The following is an 18,715-nucleotide window of genomic DNA, read 5'->3' as shown; positions in this document are numbered from 1 at the left end:
CTTGGGGCTTTGAAGCAAAAAGTGTATCCAGCACTATGAAATAAAAGCAAATGTGGATAACTGTGGCAGAACTTAGTACCAAACTTAACCAATAAAGGAAATGAAGTTAGTGTATCTGATTTTAGTAAAACACACGGTTTCTTAATAACAGACAAACACCTAAACCATACAGCGCCTAAAACCAAATTTGATTCAGTTTGGATATTACTGGCACTGTATCAACACACACGCAAAGCTGCTCATACAGCTCTTTCCATTCTTACAGAATTTTGGTGACTTAAAATTTAGATTTGTCTTAATCAATCTAAAATGTACTGGACACTGTTTACTGAAAAAAAAAAAAAGTGATTTTAGAATTGTAGGACTTACCTAAAAAGACATTCCTTGTTTTTCTTTTCTTTTAACAGTGCAATGCTAGGCTTCTTTGAACATGACATTCCAAATTCAGTGTCATCCAAGTCATCCCAGCTATCCACAGCCTTTACCAAAGTCTGACCCCATCGTCTTCTGCAGTTTTTAGGACCTACTGTACCATTCTGAGAGCCACTAGCTGCTTGTTTCTATTTTAAATAGGAAAAAATAAAGCTTGAATTCAATTCTAAAATTTTATATTTTGTAGCAAGTTCACTTCCTGACTATCACTTAAGAACTTTGCGAGAATTTTTCACATTGTGTTGTGCCTGTTTCGGTCACAGTCTCAGAATGATTTTAAACTCAAAATATAACAATAATGCCAGCAAATATTTTGAATGTAGCTTTTTTGGACCGTCATCCTTAAATTGCTCAAATCTACCTGAAGTAGTGAAGTTAACGTTCTATTTGCAGACCCAGTTCAGTGCTCAGTCTCTGCTACTGGTGTCTTGCTGAACTCATGCTCTCAACAGTGGTAGATGAACTGTCAAGAAGTAGAGCACAGTGGTGCAGAACATTCATGGCAATCACGCTTAGGGTTTAGGAGTGCCAGTGGCTGTGGCCCCAAAGTAAATACAGCAAATAAAAGAAGTTAGTCAGGCCTTTACTTAACATCCTCTTCCAATGAAATTATTAGATTTAGCAACTGTCCTTTCATCTGACTATACTTTGCTTTCCAGTATTTTCTGAATACCTATTAACATACTTCATATTGTAGTTCAGTTAGTATAAGTGGAAAGCAAAATGAAGATTGCAAACCAAATTTTAATATTTATCTTGCTAAAAATCTTGTTAAATTCTTACAAGCTTAGGAATTGGATGAAATTTCTCAGGTATTTTCCTGCTTGAGGCATGCAAAGTCCTCTCTTTCCACTTCTCTGTTGTATACTAGCAATATTTTTGTGAGTTGTTTCTCACAGGTCAATAAATGATAACTGTCGTAACTACATTACTGCATAAGCACGTCAAAAAGTCTACTATAAAGGAACATATGTTGTTGTTACAAGCAATCTGTTCTTCTGATTTGCTGGAAAATAAGTGGCCAGTTATATCCTTAATTAGTCCCAAATTATCTATCTGTATTTCCTCTAATAAAAAGTATGACAATTTTCAAGGGATCATCTGGTTGAATATAGTAAGAACTTTTAATAAAACCACCTAAATATTTATTGAAAACAACTTACTGGTGATGAATTTTTATTGATAGAGGGAAAAAATGGTTGTGCCTGCGGCTGCTGCTGTTTTGGTATGTGCTGGTTAGTTGTACTCTGAGGCAACTGAATTTGCTGGAGAGGCTGGTGGTTAACCTTTGACAGGAGCTGTGGCGGTGTTTTTTCAGGTACATCAGGGGAAGACAGAGGTTCTGGCTTGGATATAGCTTCCAGTTTGGGTAAAGCTGCCTTTGCCTCGATTGACTGAACTGGTTTAATAGGAGTCTGCTTCTCCAGGTACTGTGGAGGAGGTCCTAGAACTTGGCCAACTTGAAAGTAAGGGTACTTCAAAGCCTGGAGAAAAAGATATAACATGCTAATTTTACTTCAAGAAGTTGACTTTGGTAACCTCACCAAGGATCTAGGTTTCCGAAGCATTTGAGCGAGCTCTACAGCACAGATGCAAGATGGATGCATAATGGGATCATATGTAAACAGTGTGTATTCATAACTGTCAGCTCTGTATTTTAAACTCTTCCCATCATATAATTGAGTAAGATTGATCCCCTTGTACATGTTACACCAGTGATGTCCTTTCTTTCCCTCCTTTACTTCTAGGTTTTGTGCAATCTGTGTTTTGAGGTGCATTTTACATTCAACACCATCCTATAATCATGCAATAACAAATTTCGATCATCTTAAAACAGGTTGTCTCCGCTACCTTTAGCATGGGCTTTATTACATGCTTCCATTGCTAACTATGTTTTGGCAAGTTGATAAACAGTTTGTTTTTAATTTAAAAAAACAAAACCAAACAGTTGTGATGACTGCCATTTAATATTAATGTATGGGTTTTTACAATTAGAGGATGTTAATGAAAAAGGTTTCTCCATTTTCTTATCACCAGCTTCCCCTGTTTTTGTTTTGCTTTGAAGTACATTCATTGTGCTTGCTGTGCCTTCATGGTGTTTATCAGGAAACTACAGTGTTTGCCTTCATGCAGATGTGTATCTCATTCTTTTTCTCTGACCTTTTCATGTCCACTAGACACAGAGCATTCCCAATTGTATTCCCCTTTTAAACCTTCTAAATAGGACTGCAATAGGTAGAAATACTAGAGAAAAAAAACCAAACACCACCACAACAACAAACAGTAGAATGTAACAATCTTTGGTACTTGAAATGTTTTTTTTAAAATTAACTTGGAAAAAAAACCTGTGACCTTTGTGAACTCTTGGTACGTTCTTCACAAAGTTCTTTCCTTGTCACTTAGTACAGTTTACGTCCCATCTCCAAGTGAAAATAATTCTTAGCTCTTCCATACTGCATTCCATCTGCAGCTTCACAAAAAGCAAAGCTTAATTTTCAATATTCCCCTTTGTACAGATGGGGAGGAAAAAAGAGGGCAGCAAAAGTGACTTACAGTAACAATTCAGAAAACAGAATTTGCAGCTCGGATTTTTCTCTGTCTGGTACAGAGAAAGTTTTAGAATATGCCAATACAGAAGACAATATTCCAGAAATAACTAAAGAGTTTACAATGTCTGCTGAACCAGGTTTAGAACTTTCTCTCCTCACTATGCAGTCTCAATCCCACCAATGTGTTCAAAATGACATGTTTATCTGGCCATCAGTATTATGGCAATCAATTGGTTTCTGTATTTAGAATTTTTAACAATGCAAGAACATTCAGTCTTGTACTTAATCATTCATGTGCTCAGACCTGACTTGCTGTAGGTCTCTTCTTTGGATTCCAGTTCAGCATATCACTCATAAGCTGTATTGCTTCATTGCTTGCATTTGGGATGAGTGTTTTTAGGCTTATAGGGACACATTGTGGGAAACGGAAATTCATGGCAGAAGCGAGGTGGTATCCTTCTGGCCAATCGCTCTGTTTCAGAGGAAAGAAAAATGAGTACCAGAAAAGACCAAAGACTATATATCATTGAGGTATTAGATCAAATTTAATTTTATGCAGCTTAAGTCATGCTTGTTCTGCATAGATCCTTCCTATATAGAAAAAAAAGGGGCATTCCTATTTCCCATTACAATTATTACAACACCAGTGAACATCATTACAACATCAGTCTCCAATGGCAGTCCTTCTCAAGCCCTCCTATAGGTAAAGGTGGAACCGTCATTGTGGATACCACACTCGGACATATTCTGTCTGAAGGAGGAGAGAGTGCAGCCGTACCAGGAGCAGTACTGAACATCCCAGCTGCCACAGAAATGAGCTCAAACAGGCAACTTCAACATACTCAAGAGATCATATAGTCCATGCCCTTGTCCCTTCCAGACAGGCATTAGTCTCAAAAAGCTTCCAGTTTCCAGCAAAATTCTCCTCAAAATTAGAAAAATGTAGGTTTCTCTGTGACAATCCAAGATCGTTACCGAGTGTGTTATCGTCCATGGCTACCAAGAACTATTTCCTTCTTCTCTCTAAACCAGCTTTTTTTGTGCATTAGAAGGTGTATTTCTTCTCCTTTCTTCCAGTCTTCCTTTGTATAGGCTAAAGAAACGCAAACAATTGAATTCCTGGGTCTAGGCTTTTTAAGTTTTTCTTCTTCTCTAGACTCTCTTGAAAGGCAAAACTTATAACAGGTTATAATATAGCAAGTGAAACAGAAAGACTATTTCATGTCAGTGGACAGTAGTCTTTTCTCTACACACCAGTATGGGATCTTTGTTGCAACAAAATACTGTTGATGTACAATGTACTATGTATTATAGCTCTTACATCCTCTTCTACAGATGTGTTAGCTGGATAGTTATCCCCAGATACTTATGTGGCTGGTTACTCCTGCCTGAGTATAGCACTCTACACACTACTAAATACATTTTTTTTAAAGCTACATCTCTAATTTTGTAAGAAATTCTGAATTCTAATCTTGTCTTCTAACACAGTCCCTCCCAGCCTACTATCTATCAACTTAAGAACTCAAAATGTTTTTCTTACTATCCTAGACTTGTGAGCTGCTTAAGAAACTTAACCTCTGTGTTTGAAAACTCAAGTCTTAAAATACTGCTCATATGACACATCATTTCTGATGCACAATTGTCATACTAGGGACTATTTTACACATTATAGCAATTTCCACTTAGTCCTCCAGACTCAGTTTTCACTTCCACAACATATCATCTATAACTCTCCACCTCTGACCTTTTACTCTGCTGCCATGAATTTGCACCTGCTTCTCAATATGTTCTCTTGGATCTCTTCCCACCACTTCAAGCTCTGCATGTTCCTAGCTAAGCTTAATCTATTTCTGTTTTAAGTTTTGTTCCTTACTTGTCTATTGATAATAGCTCCTTTATTGGACAAGAAATATGCTTTATTTTACATCAGTGGAACACCAGTGAAATGGATGTTTTTCTCTCCCACCCTTAGGCTTTCCAGATCTAGAGACTCTGTGTTCAGTCAGTTATTTCACAAAGCTCTGCTTGCATCCATAAGGTACCGATACACATCTGCCATCTCTTATCCTCAAAAAAATGTTTATTTTATATGGTCTTTTTTCAGTTTATTCCAAATTTTGAGGGTAAACATTATTTTGTCACATGTTCATGTATCCATTTGCTAGAACAACTTTTTAACTGAAGTAAATATAATTGCATACATTTTTGTATGTACTACCCAAACCTTCCTTGTAATTACAAATGGTATTTAGCCCTTCCAGAAAATAATTGTTTCCTCTTTAAAATATTACACATTTTCCTCCATCACTTTTTATAGATAATCAAATTTTATGAGATCTGTATTTGAGATCAAATGTTTCCTCTATGCTTTAAAAAGAAGAAAAGCATAATTTGTCTTTATAAGCTCCAAAATCTAGGTACCAGCCTCACCATTCCATTGTGACAATATGAAATCCTAGGAGACCTGATTTTCTTTCTAATATGCATAGCTTTAAATAACTAATTTTATCTGGCTTTCATGGAGGAGAACAAGGCTACTCATAATAGTATGATATACAATGGATGCTAACATACAACAAAAGACTAGCATTACATGCCTTAATGGAAGCTTAAAATAAATATAGTTGAGAAAACTAAGTCTGCAGGACACTTACTAAAACAATAATTTATATGTATGTTCTGAAACAGATATAACATTCAATGTTTTATAATAATTTAACTTTTTTTTCAATCCTATTGTGTGAATTTTTCTAGAAGCTTTACCTTTTTTGGAGTCCCCAAGACTTGGCAAATTTTGAAGATTTCATCTACTTCACTTGTGCCTGGGAAAAGAGGTCTTAGTGTGTATAATTCAGCCATTATGCTGCCAACTGCCCACATGTCAATAGGTGAGCTATAAATAGATGATCTTAGCAAAACTTCAGGAGCTCGGTACCTATGAGGATGGAAAGAAATAATAGATAAATTAAAATGGTAAGAGAAAGGTAATTAGTCAAGATAACGTATTATTAATTTCTTAATATACTTACCACCTGGTAGAAACATAATCTGTATAAGGTGGCTGAGATCTTAGTTCTCTAGCCAAACCAAAATCTGCTATTTTCACAAGTTCTGGTCCAATACAGAGAAGGTTTTCAGGCTTCATATCTCTATGAAAAAATCCTACAGAAGACCAGACAGAAAAGAATGGCAAATTATTGTGTTACCACTTCTTAAACAGCAAACTCTAATAGAGTAATCCAGAATTTACTTCGGGATGTTTTGGAAGAATATAACTTTAATTATTTATTTTTAATTAAAAAATTAAATTAAATTAATAATAACCCTCCCCCAAACAAACACACACATTTTCCCTCCAGCGATTAATACACCACGTGTTCTTAAGGTAACAAATGTAAACCGTCATGAACACACTAAGGAAAACGAATTGGCTATTGCAGCAATACAAAATAACAAATCAATTTCAGAATAAATCTTTTGCAAAAACTACAACTGCTTTGTCCATTTTGGATAATGGAAAATTGAGCACCTGACACACTTAATTGATTTATAAAATTCCTTGAATGATTTTTAACCAGTTTATTTATCATTGTGACAACAATTTGCAGACATGGTCATATAAAAGATATAAAAATTCTGTTCAGGAATGCTAATATTAGTAATGCAGGCACATCAAGTTTCTGTAATGCTTACTGCTGGCTTGAGCACCTATATACCTGGACAGCAGTTAAGCTGCTAAGCAAATCAATTCTGCTGTTAAACTGGTATAAATGTTAATATGAATCAATTTAATTGAAATTCACTTGCCTACACTAAAGCATTCAATTGCTGGGTGCAGATACTGACAAGCGCTGTAAGAAATGGGCTGCAATTATTAGGGAAATGTAAATGTTCAAATTCATCATACACTTCGTTCCCAAACATTATGGTTGGAACAAAATATTAATATTGTAACTTCAAAATGGCAGTTTTTTCTTAAATTCTAATTTTGAAGTCTTTTCATGTAGAAATGAGGAACAAAAAGAGGATGCTAATAATCAGAGAAAAGTATATGATCTTTATCAGAAAGACATAAAATGGCAATTTCCGAGTATTCGATAATACTGAACAGAACTAATTATTTATTTTAATTCATCAACAGGCCTTTCCAGGGTAAATGAAAGCCAGAGATCACTGGGAACATTGTTTCTTATTTCATTTCAGCTAATATTTTATTGCCCTTGGAAAGTTTTAGGGATACCAATGTGATGTGAAGGACAAGTACAAAATAAAAGAGTTGAGCAAGAGAATAAACTACTTCTGTTTTAAATGCAAAGGAGCTTAATACCAATATTTCAGAATGCAGTTTGCAGACAGATATAAAACACGAGAATTAAAAGCTCTGTAAATGCTGTGAAACTTTTTGTTGATGTTGTGAACACACAGCATCCCTTCTTTATACTGTGTTTGCAATTGCTAGAAAAGACCCATCTCTTAAAATATTTAAATCCAGGTTGTGTTTTATAAGGAGACTTTTTGAATTTATTAGTGAACAAAATATTTTAATATTTTTTTAGATGTAGGGTATCATATTAGTTATAGTATCTCATGACAGCAGAAATTGCCATCTGTAAAGTAGCAATGCTCTTTAAAGAGATCTTTTCAATGAAACAGAAACGCATAGTATAGCACAGCATACAGGTTTCTTTAGTTTGTTTATTCATCTGGTAACTAAGAATTGAACAGTGTATGAAAAATATCCAGTGCTTTCAAAAAGAAAGAGGAGTATCTGATCCAAGAACAACAAGGTGCAACTTCAGGTATGCTTTAAAGAGGTACCATACTTGAAGCAGATAGTAATTAGTTAATAGCCTTTCCTAGATATTTTCATTCATGTTATTACTGTGCATTATCTTATTTTCTTTAAAAGTGCTACAAAGTTAAACTCTAGTACAGAACCTACCGTGTTTATGGATAAAAGCTAGCCCTTGCAATATCTGATACATCATGTTTCTGATGACTGACTCAGGGAACAACTTGTTTCTGTAAAGAAAAAGATTAACAGCTTCACATAATTAGAACAAATAATGTATTTTCAGAACATACATATTCCTTCATTTTCCACAACACATAATGAACAGAAGAAAACAGAGCCATTAAGCCTTGCACACAAAGACAGATGCAACTGGCTCTCACCTCAAAACTCGCTTGCTGCCAGGCCTTAATTTCACTCACTGAGTGCAGAACTTCTCTGCAGAGGTTCATGATCCTACCTCTGTGTAGAAGCTGGCTGGCCAGTAACGTGCTTGACCAGATGAACATGGAATGCACAGTCACGTAGCAAGGAAGAGACTGCACAGCACAGCACTGTGGTAGGTGCGTTACATTTCAGGGAACCCTGATTCAGGGTGATGCTGCTCAGCTATTGGGTAACATTGTGCTACTATCACTAGTAGCTATCTCGGGATGCAAATCTAAGAGCTTTGCACATTAGGAGATAAAGGTACACGACAATATCTGAAGGAAACACACAATAAAGGCAAAAGAATTCACCAAAGAAAAACGTTATTGGAAAGGCAGGTCCTATTCCAAAGTCCACCTTGCAAGCTTTGCTAGGTACTGTTTATCCAAGACTGCAACATCACACAGTCAGTCCATATACAGGTCTTTCTTCTGAGCATACATGCATATATGTGCAGATGACCATCCCCACCTTAAGCCAAATCCATGAGCAAAAGAAGAAAGAACAGTGTTTATCCAATCCTTCATACATTAAAGTGAAGGCTAATAAAGAAAAAAAGGTATTTGGAATTTCTCTCATGGTTCTACACACCAAAGACATGCAAACTATTGTTGTTAACAACTGAACAAACTGTTATTTCCAAAAGCATTACAATATGCAATATTGTAATGCAGAGCAATGCAGAATTGTACCCTCAGATGAGCAGGTGCAGCAACTCCTGTTCACATCAGTGCGGCTGCAAGAAGAGCCAAACCCAGAAATTCCAATGTGTTATTTAAGATAGCGTAAGAATCACTAAATAAAGCATGATAGCACGCTACTTGTTCTGTGAAGGAGACATACCTGTCCTTCATTAACTGATAGAGATTTTCCTTCATGTATTCAAATATAAAGTAAAGGTGGTCATTTTCTCGTATAACTTCTTTCAATTTTATTACATTGGCATGATTTAGCTTCTTCAGAGACTGTAACAGATCAAAATATGGCTTCAGATAACTCAACAGTGACTTTGATTCCTTACCAGCATTACATTTTTAACATGTAAAAGTTTCTAACACGGAATTTTAAAACATGTCCATTTGATCATCTGTATTGATCTTGTAATCTCTGTTTCAAAGAACAACAAAGCAGCATTTTAAATTAATTTCAAAATAAAAGCAGTGAAGTTATTAATAGTAGTTTAAAATCTCTATTTCTAGGGATTACATCATAGTTAAGGTGAAGATTAACACAAAAACCTAATTCCCTACAATGAAAGACAGTTCTGAAGCTGTAACAGCTCTTGCTCAGAGAACTGAATAAGAAAACCCATCAATGACATGTTATGAAATTTTCATTAACAAGCACACTCTCTTATGGGTCTTCTTTTTGGAGATACTGATTATGTGCAATCTCCAGTAAATTAAACCTAAATTATGGATACCCAATTTATTTGTTAGGGAGTTTTGTATATACAGAAAATCAGATACCTGATACATGGGATGAGTTGGAATTTAAACCCAGGTTTTCAAGTGTTATTGTACCATTTGGCTGGCCAGAACTCCCAGTGCTTTCTACAAATACCCCAAATACAAGATATGAGGACCAGATACACACCTAGAAACCTGCTAGTGAAATGAAGGAGCAGGTTGGTCAAACACAAAAATCAATTTCTTTATCTTCTCTCAAAGACATGAGGCTTGGCTAAGAGATATGGCCACTGGTTGAGAACAGTGGGATATTCTACAAAACCGAAGCGGCTCTAGGAGCGTCAGCGCCCCATGGTTTTGTGGAACCCATCACCCCCATTTAGAGTTCATGAAGTTTGGCCTTATGCTGGGAATTGCAGATGCCCTTTTCCTTCATGCACACCTAACTAGGCACTCTTTTTAAAATGTGGTATGTTCACCACTTTACCTTGACTTCTCTCAAATTCATACATTCATCCCATGAATAGAACTTTCTTTTCATCCTAAAATAAAAGTCCAAGATAAAGTATTTTCAGTGAACAGTATAGAAGGGTTTTAGAACAAAGAAGTCTAAACATGTTATTTTCCAAGTATAGCATTAACTGTATTTTGAACTAAAATTAAAACATTCTAGAATACCCACCATCAACATAATTAAAACCAAGCCCAACTCTTAAATTTGCTAGAAATTTCATTGTTTGATGACTAATCACTGCAAACATATTTTTAGAGGAGTAGTTACCCAGAGAGACCATGGTGATACAAGGTATTTCTAAAAACATCAGAGACACAAAAATCCTGTTGTATCATTTGAATTGTGCCCTTAATAACAAGGAAAGCGACAGTGACACTGCACATAAATCATGGTCATTAGAAAGCAGAAAAATCACCTCTTCGTGCCTAAATCCATTCTAAGAAAACAAGAAAAATAGATTTTTGAAATCTGCAAAGTATCTTAACTGCTTAACATTATAATTAACCATGTGACTTGATCAGTCATTTTCACAAACCTGTTCCAAGGTATTAAACAGTGAATAAAAATGATTCCATTTTTTCAAGCAATACTTATATATATACAATAGTGTCTAAACTATTCATTATATAGAACAGTGCAATACATCTATTTGTAAGTCTTGCATAGACACAAACATGGATATTCACGGTTGCTTAGATCTTGGGATGGGGTTGTGAATGTCACGTTATTTGCTGTATTTCTGTAAAGTTTTAGTGCCTGGAGTGAAGCCGTTTAAACCCATGATTTTAATTTAAAATAAATGCATCTTCAACCAAAACTGTTCCCCCTCAAATCTCAAACTTAAACATCACACAAAAGAATTCCAAATCCTGAAATCGTAAGAATGAAAAATACTTCCTGCAAAACATTGTTCCTTTTGCCTAAAAATAATAAAAATATTCAACTGCAATTTTTTTAGTTTAGGTTGGTATTAACTTAGGTAACAGTACTAGCAGTATATGGAGGAACCTGAAATGATCAGAAATTCTTAAGAAAAAGTCAATTATATTACAATTCTTTCTGCAGTAAATCCATAAATGGAAAAAATATCTCAGCAACATACAACTTCTGTTATTTCAACTTATGCTTTACATCCTGCTTGCAATTCTGTAGGAATACAAGGAGAACTTCCCCTCTCCTCTAGCACAATTTTTGTTGTTCTGTAATAATCTTTTTAGGCAAGTACAACAATGCTGATGGTTACAAACAACACAACTTTACTAGATCCAAGGAGACAGCTTTCATTTACCTGGCCAGATTGTTACCTGATATTTATCATTGTAGCAATATTTGAAACTTAATGCAGTACCTAAAAAGATTTGGCGTGCTTGGAAGGTATTTGAATCTACCCATCAAGATGGGTGTTCTTACAATCCACATAAAATGAACAAACTCCCTAATTAATCAACTGCACATTCAATTTTGCTTTTCCTTTGGTGTTAAGCTAACAACATTTTTAGAAAGAAGCATGTTTGAACTGAACAAAAGCAGCATAACATTTTATAAGCCAATATTAATCAGTAACTTATACAAACTGATGTGTCTCACTACAGATCTCTCAGCTGAAGTCTGATCCACGATCACCTTATTAAGCAGCTTAATTTAAAAAACAATGATGTTAATTTTCTTAAAAAGGGACATTTTTTCCTATTCTACACAGATGGCATCCAACAATAAACTTAAAAGTGAAAATCTTTAAGCTTTTCCAAATACCTTTATTAAATTTAGATATTACATACCTTTTGATAGCCACAAGCTCTCCTGACTCGTTGCTCTTCCCCATCAACACACTGCCATAGGTGCCATCACCTAGTTGTTTCATGATTGTGTAACGGTTCATTTTTTTTTTCAAGGCCCGGATAGCCAATACCTTATGAAATTCTAAATGTCTTCTGTTTTATTAAAGGATTCTGTGTTATTTTATTTTCTTAGAGAAACCTTCTTCCAGCCTGTTTTACATTGGTGAATGTCTTCTCGTAACTGAGCACAATATTCACTAGTTTCCTCCAAATTATGGCTACTTTGTGATCCAGATATAAAGTTTAAGAGACAGAAGAACACGGTCATTCTCACAAAGATCCTTAAAAAAAAAAAAAAAAAGTATTTTTACAGTATTTTAGGAAAGAAAACTCTACTACTTGTACCTAACAATAACAACCCCTAGAACTGTATGTGCTCTTTAAATAGGACACTTCACTGTACTGTGTTATTTTAAATCCTTCAAACGACAGCAGGTGTCTAGTCTAGATTAACATTAGAGTAAACAGGGACTGGAGATTCAAGATTACTATCATCATTCCCTAGAACCAGAGTAGTGTGTTTAAGGCTGGTGTCCTCTGATGGAACTCATTCTTAATTTGCAGACAGCTGCAGGTTTCTAATTTGTAATGAGGGCAGGTCTGAAGTTTGAGAAAACAGACAGAAGAACCCACATTTTGCACAGGGTGCTATGGGAAACCTAGGGTCTGAATGCTGTATTTTGGATTGGTAGTGTAAGCAGGCTTGCTATGTGTAACAGTAGTGAGGAAGGGAGGTGGAGAAGCGAGATAAACCCTGCATTATTTGCCAAGGTAAATTGAGTTATAAATGTACTTGGATATCTTGCTCTGAAGGTCACAGAATTCTTAGTCTATAGTTATGGTTAGGATTAGGCATAGTAATGGCTGAAGAGTTTATTGTTCAGTTTTACAAACCTGCAGAAAGAAGTATAGAGCTCATCTGCATTGGGAGACTAGATCTGAATTGTCATTTGAAAGAGAACTCACATTAAACAATGCTGAATCTTCATCTTTGAATATATGTAAACCTTAATTTGAATCCTGATCCAAAATTGAACCTGAACCTTACCTTTCATTATACACAATACTGTCACCAATGCTTAAGATGAATGCCTGTGCCCATCGGTCCTATGCACAAATCCCGATTCTAACCTTAGCACCAGCTGCCTACTAGACACAATCCTAAAAACTGACGTTAAGGCACTTAGGCAATTCACAATAGTCATGCACTTATTTATGTAGGCCTCGGAAAAACTAACAATCAATCACCACACCATTTATTCACCATAACCCAAATGCTTAAATACAACCAAACCATTGACTGCTCCAGCATCACCTCTATCTTTTGCCTCTGCTGTCTGAAAATGCAAAATAAAGTTCAAATCAACTGACATGGACTGTCAGCCTATCCCTACAAGATATGCAGAAGTCAGCATGCAGCTCTGTATGTAGTCCTTATCCTTATGCCAGAATTACCTACAGGCTGCTAAGGCTGTCCAAACAGATTAAGGAACTCACATTCAGCTGGCAACAAGCCTCGCGCTTGAGATTTACAGACCTGGCAAAATTCAACAACAAAATTGGACTTTTATGAGTGTGAATGCAGCATTGTCGAGTAAACTAGCCTGCTCTGTAAAGGAAACATCTGCCTGGACAATACAGCAATGTTTCTAAGCTGTTATGACTTGAAATGCTGCTTCCTTGGAGAAGGTGTAACATGCACCTTGTTACTCACTGTTGCTCCTGTTACCAGGAACGTATCTTACATCAGCTGTCAAGATGCCAGCAGCAAGTGACTGAGTGGACATCTGAGTTTATAATCTTTGTGTCAGACAACCACCAGTTTAGCAGTGAAAAATATAAAGAAGTTTTCAACCATCCCCCCCAAAAAACATCACTACAATAAAATAAGACTGCTGGTTAATAGCATATTCTATAACAAAGCTAAAAACCAGACTTAACGAAACATAACAGTCATGGACAATTCAAATTATGACTGGGTTTTAAACTGGACTTTCATATATTTAAGTCTACTGTTTTTCTCAGAATTCAGCTTTATATCTTACTTTCCAAAGTGCCTGCATGCACTCTAGTCTTTAATACCCTGAATAATGCAATTTCCTTAAGACTATTTGTTGACCCCAGTAATAAGCATATGATCAAGTGTTCATGCCAAGTTAAGATACATACTAACTACTCATATCTTGCAAGTTATCAGGTTTTAGTTTTATATATATATTTTAACCCCTCCCCCCAAAAAAACCCCAAAAAACCAAACTAACAAAAAACAAACCCAAAACCTTTCTGAAAGTATTGTAATGCACATCTTTAAACACAGCATCTGCATCTAAAGCATCAGCAATGATAAACTGTGCATGCTTTTTGTGTATAGGTATACATAGACATATAACATGAAGTGACGTTAAATGTAACAGGATTTGGGTGCCTGTATTTCTCTGTTTCAACAAATATCATTGTACGTTGTTTAAGACATGGTTTTCAAGCGGCATTCAGCAATATCTGCCAATGATGGCCCCAGCCTGAAATCCTGGAGTTACATACATTAAAAATTTGGAGAACACGCATGCATTTCATGCCCAGCCTTTTGCTCTCTAATGAAGTGAACCAAAATATCAAGATAAAAACGTCTGTATTTTCAACAAATAGACACAGATCTGGACACAAACCTCAAGTTTTGACCTGTAAATCCTCTAATTTTGGTGCCTAAATCCTATTGGCTTTCCAAGTCATTTGCGGAGTATAAATTAATCACATGTTTTTACAATTATTCTTTTTGTCCAATTCTATTATTTCAGCATGTGCACTTGAAACAGCATCACACAAAGTGTTTCTTGCCCCCGCAAGTCCTATGTAAAGCAACACATCACAGACATAATTGTGTATTTTGTCCGTTCTGTAACATGTTTTATTGCTTTATTCCTTTTCTGCTGTATATTGTAATTTTTAGGGAATGAAACCCCTTAATCAAGTAAAGTACAGAAATGTCAGCACATTTCTTCAATAGTCACATGGAAGTGTCCAAATTGCTCTACAGATATGCAGAAAACCAGGTGTGAAAACTACATACCCTGACAACAATATTTAGGTACCATCATACATATTGCATACATTCACCACCACACCAATGCATGGTAGGCCATTCCACTAATGACTCTTGGGAAAGAGTTGTCTTGGTCACTTACAGTTAACAGAAAAGCCAAATGAAGGAACTCTTATAGCGAGACACCACCGACTGAAAACTAAGAAAGTGCAGTGAAAAAAAGGACTGCAGGTATCACACTTGACTCTAAGCTCTTCTCCAACTTTTTTGAGAATTCATCCTTCAAACAGAAGTATCTAAAAAAATTGATAGAGTTCTGTGGACAACTTAAAGACTCAATTTTACAGCAATGCTATGGCACGCAGTAATCTGTACGAAATGCTGGAGGGCAACGATGTTTGTTGACCAAGAAGCACAGAACCGGATCCTGCAAGACTCTCACCACCACTATCTACCAATATTAGAACAAATAATGCTGCCAAGCATTTGAGTTTGTCAGCCTGGTGTGACATCAGGGTCAAGGGCTTCTTTGACTCTTACTGGAATTACAGAGCATCATGAGTTAGAATATAAATTCTCTAGAGATTTACTTCTCACCACAACAGAATTCTGCATGCTTCGTACTTTGCACCACATGTACCTAGCTCAGGTGTGCCATTTTTTCTCTTTACTCTCTTTTTTTCAAATTTGTGGTTCAGTTTTCTCTTTTGTACCAAGCTCGGGAACAGCAAGGGCTCAATCTACCTTTTCTGGTAAACTCAAGCCTATGAAGTTGCCTTTCCCATCGTAAAGCTTATACGATATTATTTCCTCAGTTATATGAAGTTCTAAAATGTAAAATCGTCATAGTAGTCAGCTACCAAACTGAAAAGAGAAGTCCTACTGTAAACAACAGCTTGTTTTATACTCTTAATGACATATTGCCCATAATCTTTTCACACAGTATTAAGGAGGGATAAAAGCAGGGGACAAATAGAGGACAAAATACAGTAGTTTTAAAGAATCTAGTAATTTGTATAAGTTTAGAGAACCTGAACAAGTACTAAATAACCTAAGCAAATTTTTACTTTTACTATATTACTGGTATTTTATTTTAAGCAATAACTAGAACTTTAAATTATTTTAGATGTCTAAATTACACTTCAAAATGTAATAAATAACAGCAAATCATCTGCATTTCTGCTGCACAAGTATTATGCATTACCAAAAATAAAACGTTTGCATGCTAAAGAAAAACAAACTACTCTCAAATCAAAATACAAACTAGATGACCCAATAAAGACCTCCTACATGGATAAGCAAAACACAAACCAATTTCACCAACCTGTTTACCGCAGTTGCTGAAATCACCAAAAGCATTCACACAGCATGGTACTACTCTCAATGATCAAAACTGGCAGTATTGCACTGTACAGAATATATGCTGATACAAACTTTAAAAGTTAAAAAAACCCAAAACAAAACCAAAAAACCAGCCACAAACCAACAAACAAATTGTTGCTATAAGAACCTTATTTGTAGTGACTGTATATTAGTAAAGCTGACAGTAATCAGGTCCCATGATTCAGTGGATTCAGTTCTGGAGATTAACTACAAATCCATTACTCTAATCAAACGCCAGTGGTTATTTAAAAGCATGACTGCTCAGCTGCAAGCAAGAAGTTAATAACAATGACAATAAATATTTGTACTTTCAAATATACCACCTTAAATAATTTTTTAAAAGTATCTTCAAAAGTCTGATACGTTCTTTCACTTATTTGTACTGGACATCCAGGATAAGGCATACAAAAAAGCAGCAACTCCAGTTTGCTGGAAATATTTTCCCTCATTTTGTTCCACATCACCTTTGTTTGAAAACAAATTGATCCACACCAACTTTTTCAGGATGTTTCAACAGTGACTTGCCTGGATGCTGCTGCCCTATGCCAGCAAGGCTACCTCTTCCCACCCCTGTGAAACCTCCTTCTGCAATGCAATGGGCACTACTATAAGTTTCAGAACAGTAATAGTTTCAGTGAGACCTGCTGCTGGACTTTCAAGTCTCCAGCCTTGGGTGGCATCCAGAACAAACAGACTTTCATCTTTCAACATCTCTGCACCATTGTAAGTTTCAATAAATACCTGTTTCCACAGACTCACAGAATAGTTTGGGTTAGAAGGGACCTTCAAAGGTCATCTAGTCCAACCCCCTGCAATGAGCAAGGGACATCTTCAATTAGATCAGGTTGCTCAGAGCCTCATCCAGCCTGGCCTTGAATGTCTTCAGGGATGGGGCATCTACCACGTCTCTTGGCACCCTGTGCCAGTGTTTTACCACCCTCGTAAAAAGTTTCTTCCTCACGTCTAGCCTGAATCTCCTCTCCTTTAGTTTAAAACCATTACCCCTTGTCCTATTGCAACAGGCCCTGCTAAAAAGCCTGTCCCCATCTTTCTTATAGGCCCCTTTTAAGTACTGAAAGGCCACAATAAGGTCTCCCCAGAGTGTTCTCCAGGCTGAACAACCTCAACTCTTCCAGCCTGTCCTCATAGCAGAGATGTTCCAGCTTTGTGGCCTCCTCTGGCCCCTCTCCAACAGGTCCATGTCTTTCCTGCACTGAGGGCTCCAGAGCTGGACGCAGGACTCCAGGCTGGGGTCTCACCAGAGCAGAGGCCCATTTTAGTTTCACCTGGTGACATTCAGCTGTCTTCCCAAGCATGCATACTTGCCTCCCTTAATATATGCTCACCATGGAAAGGGGAGCACAACTCTCCTCTCACTTATTCAGGCTGTGAAACTCAAGACCACTTGGCCTAGAAGTTCCACCCTGGTTCTCATAAATATAAATTTGCTTCCTCCCGTTAACCATGAAGATTTCAGGCTGTCAAGGCCTGGACCTGCCTTACTGGCAGCAAAGCAGGCAGGATCCCCATCTCCACATGCTGTGATGTGAACAGAGGTTTTGCTCCCACGCCCGGCACTGAAGGGCGGGCTGGCTCCTCGTACACAAGGGGGAACACCACTGGTGACCCGGCCCATCACAAATCGGCCTGGGAGAGGCCGTTCTGTTCGCGGACAAATGACAGACCCCGTGCTGCTCCAGCCTAAACCGACAGCTCCTTCTTCCTGGTGGGACCCTGGAGCCGCCCGCACCCCAAACTGCCCGCTCCCGGACAGGCGGGGCGCGAACACCCACACCCGCCCGAGACGCCCGATGCCCCCTCAGGGGCCCCAGCCCCCTCCCCGCGGCCGCCCACTCACTGCGGCGCTGCGGGCGGTGCCAGCCGGGCCGCCGCCCCCGCCGCCGAGCCGCCGACGCGCCCGCCAACCGCCGCCAACCGCCGCCGGGCCGCTCTGCCTCGTCGCCGAGGCGACGGCGCGGGGCCGCGGGGGTGGGAGGGGCCTGCGGCTGGCCCCGCCCTCCCCCCGGCCCCGCCCCTCTCGGCGTGGTCACGGTGGCGCGGCAGGCGGGCGCGGGCGGAGCGGGTGCACGCGTGGGCGGAGCGGGTGCACGCGTGGGAGGGGGCTGTTTGAGGGCACGGGCGTGCGTGTGCGCCCGTGTGTGAACACACAGGGGCCACCGGCGCGCCGCAGCGCGCAGATGCTGCTCGGGAGGGTTTTCAAAGGGGGCAGGCGGTGAGTGAATGCCGGCGTGGGGAGCGGCGACAAGCCTGAGCTCTGTGAGAAAGCGAGTAGCGTTAAACAGATCTGCGCCTGACCACTTGCTTTCTG

The 18,715-nt window shown here is 37.9% G+C and overlaps 1 protein-coding gene across 2 annotated transcripts in view; it reads right to left on the bottom strand.

Annotated features, from left to right (window-relative positions):
• MAK (male germ cell associated kinase) overlaps positions 1-18,290 on the bottom strand; it is a 29,437-nt gene extending 11,147 nt beyond the window's left edge. For both annotated transcript variants that reach the window (XM_065627255.1, XM_065627256.1), the window contains exons 1-10: positions 18,245-18,290; positions 11,904-12,244; positions 10,099-10,153; positions 9,046-9,167; positions 7,924-8,003; positions 6,011-6,143; positions 5,745-5,916; positions 3,286-3,453; positions 1,596-1,916; positions 370-560 (exon numbers count right to left, since the gene is read on the bottom strand). In XM_065627255.1, the coding sequence (XP_065483327.1) occupies positions 370-560; positions 1,596-1,916; positions 3,286-3,453; positions 5,745-5,916; positions 6,011-6,143; positions 7,924-8,003; positions 9,046-9,167; positions 10,099-10,153; positions 11,904-12,004 (1,343 nt within the window). In that variant the 5' untranslated portion in view covers positions 12,005-12,244; positions 18,245-18,290. The remainder of the gene's footprint in view (positions 1-369; positions 561-1,595; positions 1,917-3,285; positions 3,454-5,744; positions 5,917-6,010; positions 6,144-7,923; positions 8,004-9,045; positions 9,168-10,098; positions 10,154-11,903; positions 12,245-18,244) is intronic.
• Positions 18,291-18,715: the final 425 nt, after the last annotated feature.

Source organism: Caloenas nicobarica, chromosome 2 (genome assembly GCF_036013445.1).
Source record: "Caloenas nicobarica isolate bCalNic1 chromosome 2, bCalNic1.hap1, whole genome shotgun sequence".
NCBI classification, from domain to species: domain Eukaryota; kingdom Metazoa; phylum Chordata; class Aves; order Columbiformes; family Columbidae; genus Caloenas; species Caloenas nicobarica.
The sequence above is the reverse complement of the archived record's forward strand: the minus strand, read 5'-3'. Positions and strand labels throughout refer to the sequence as shown.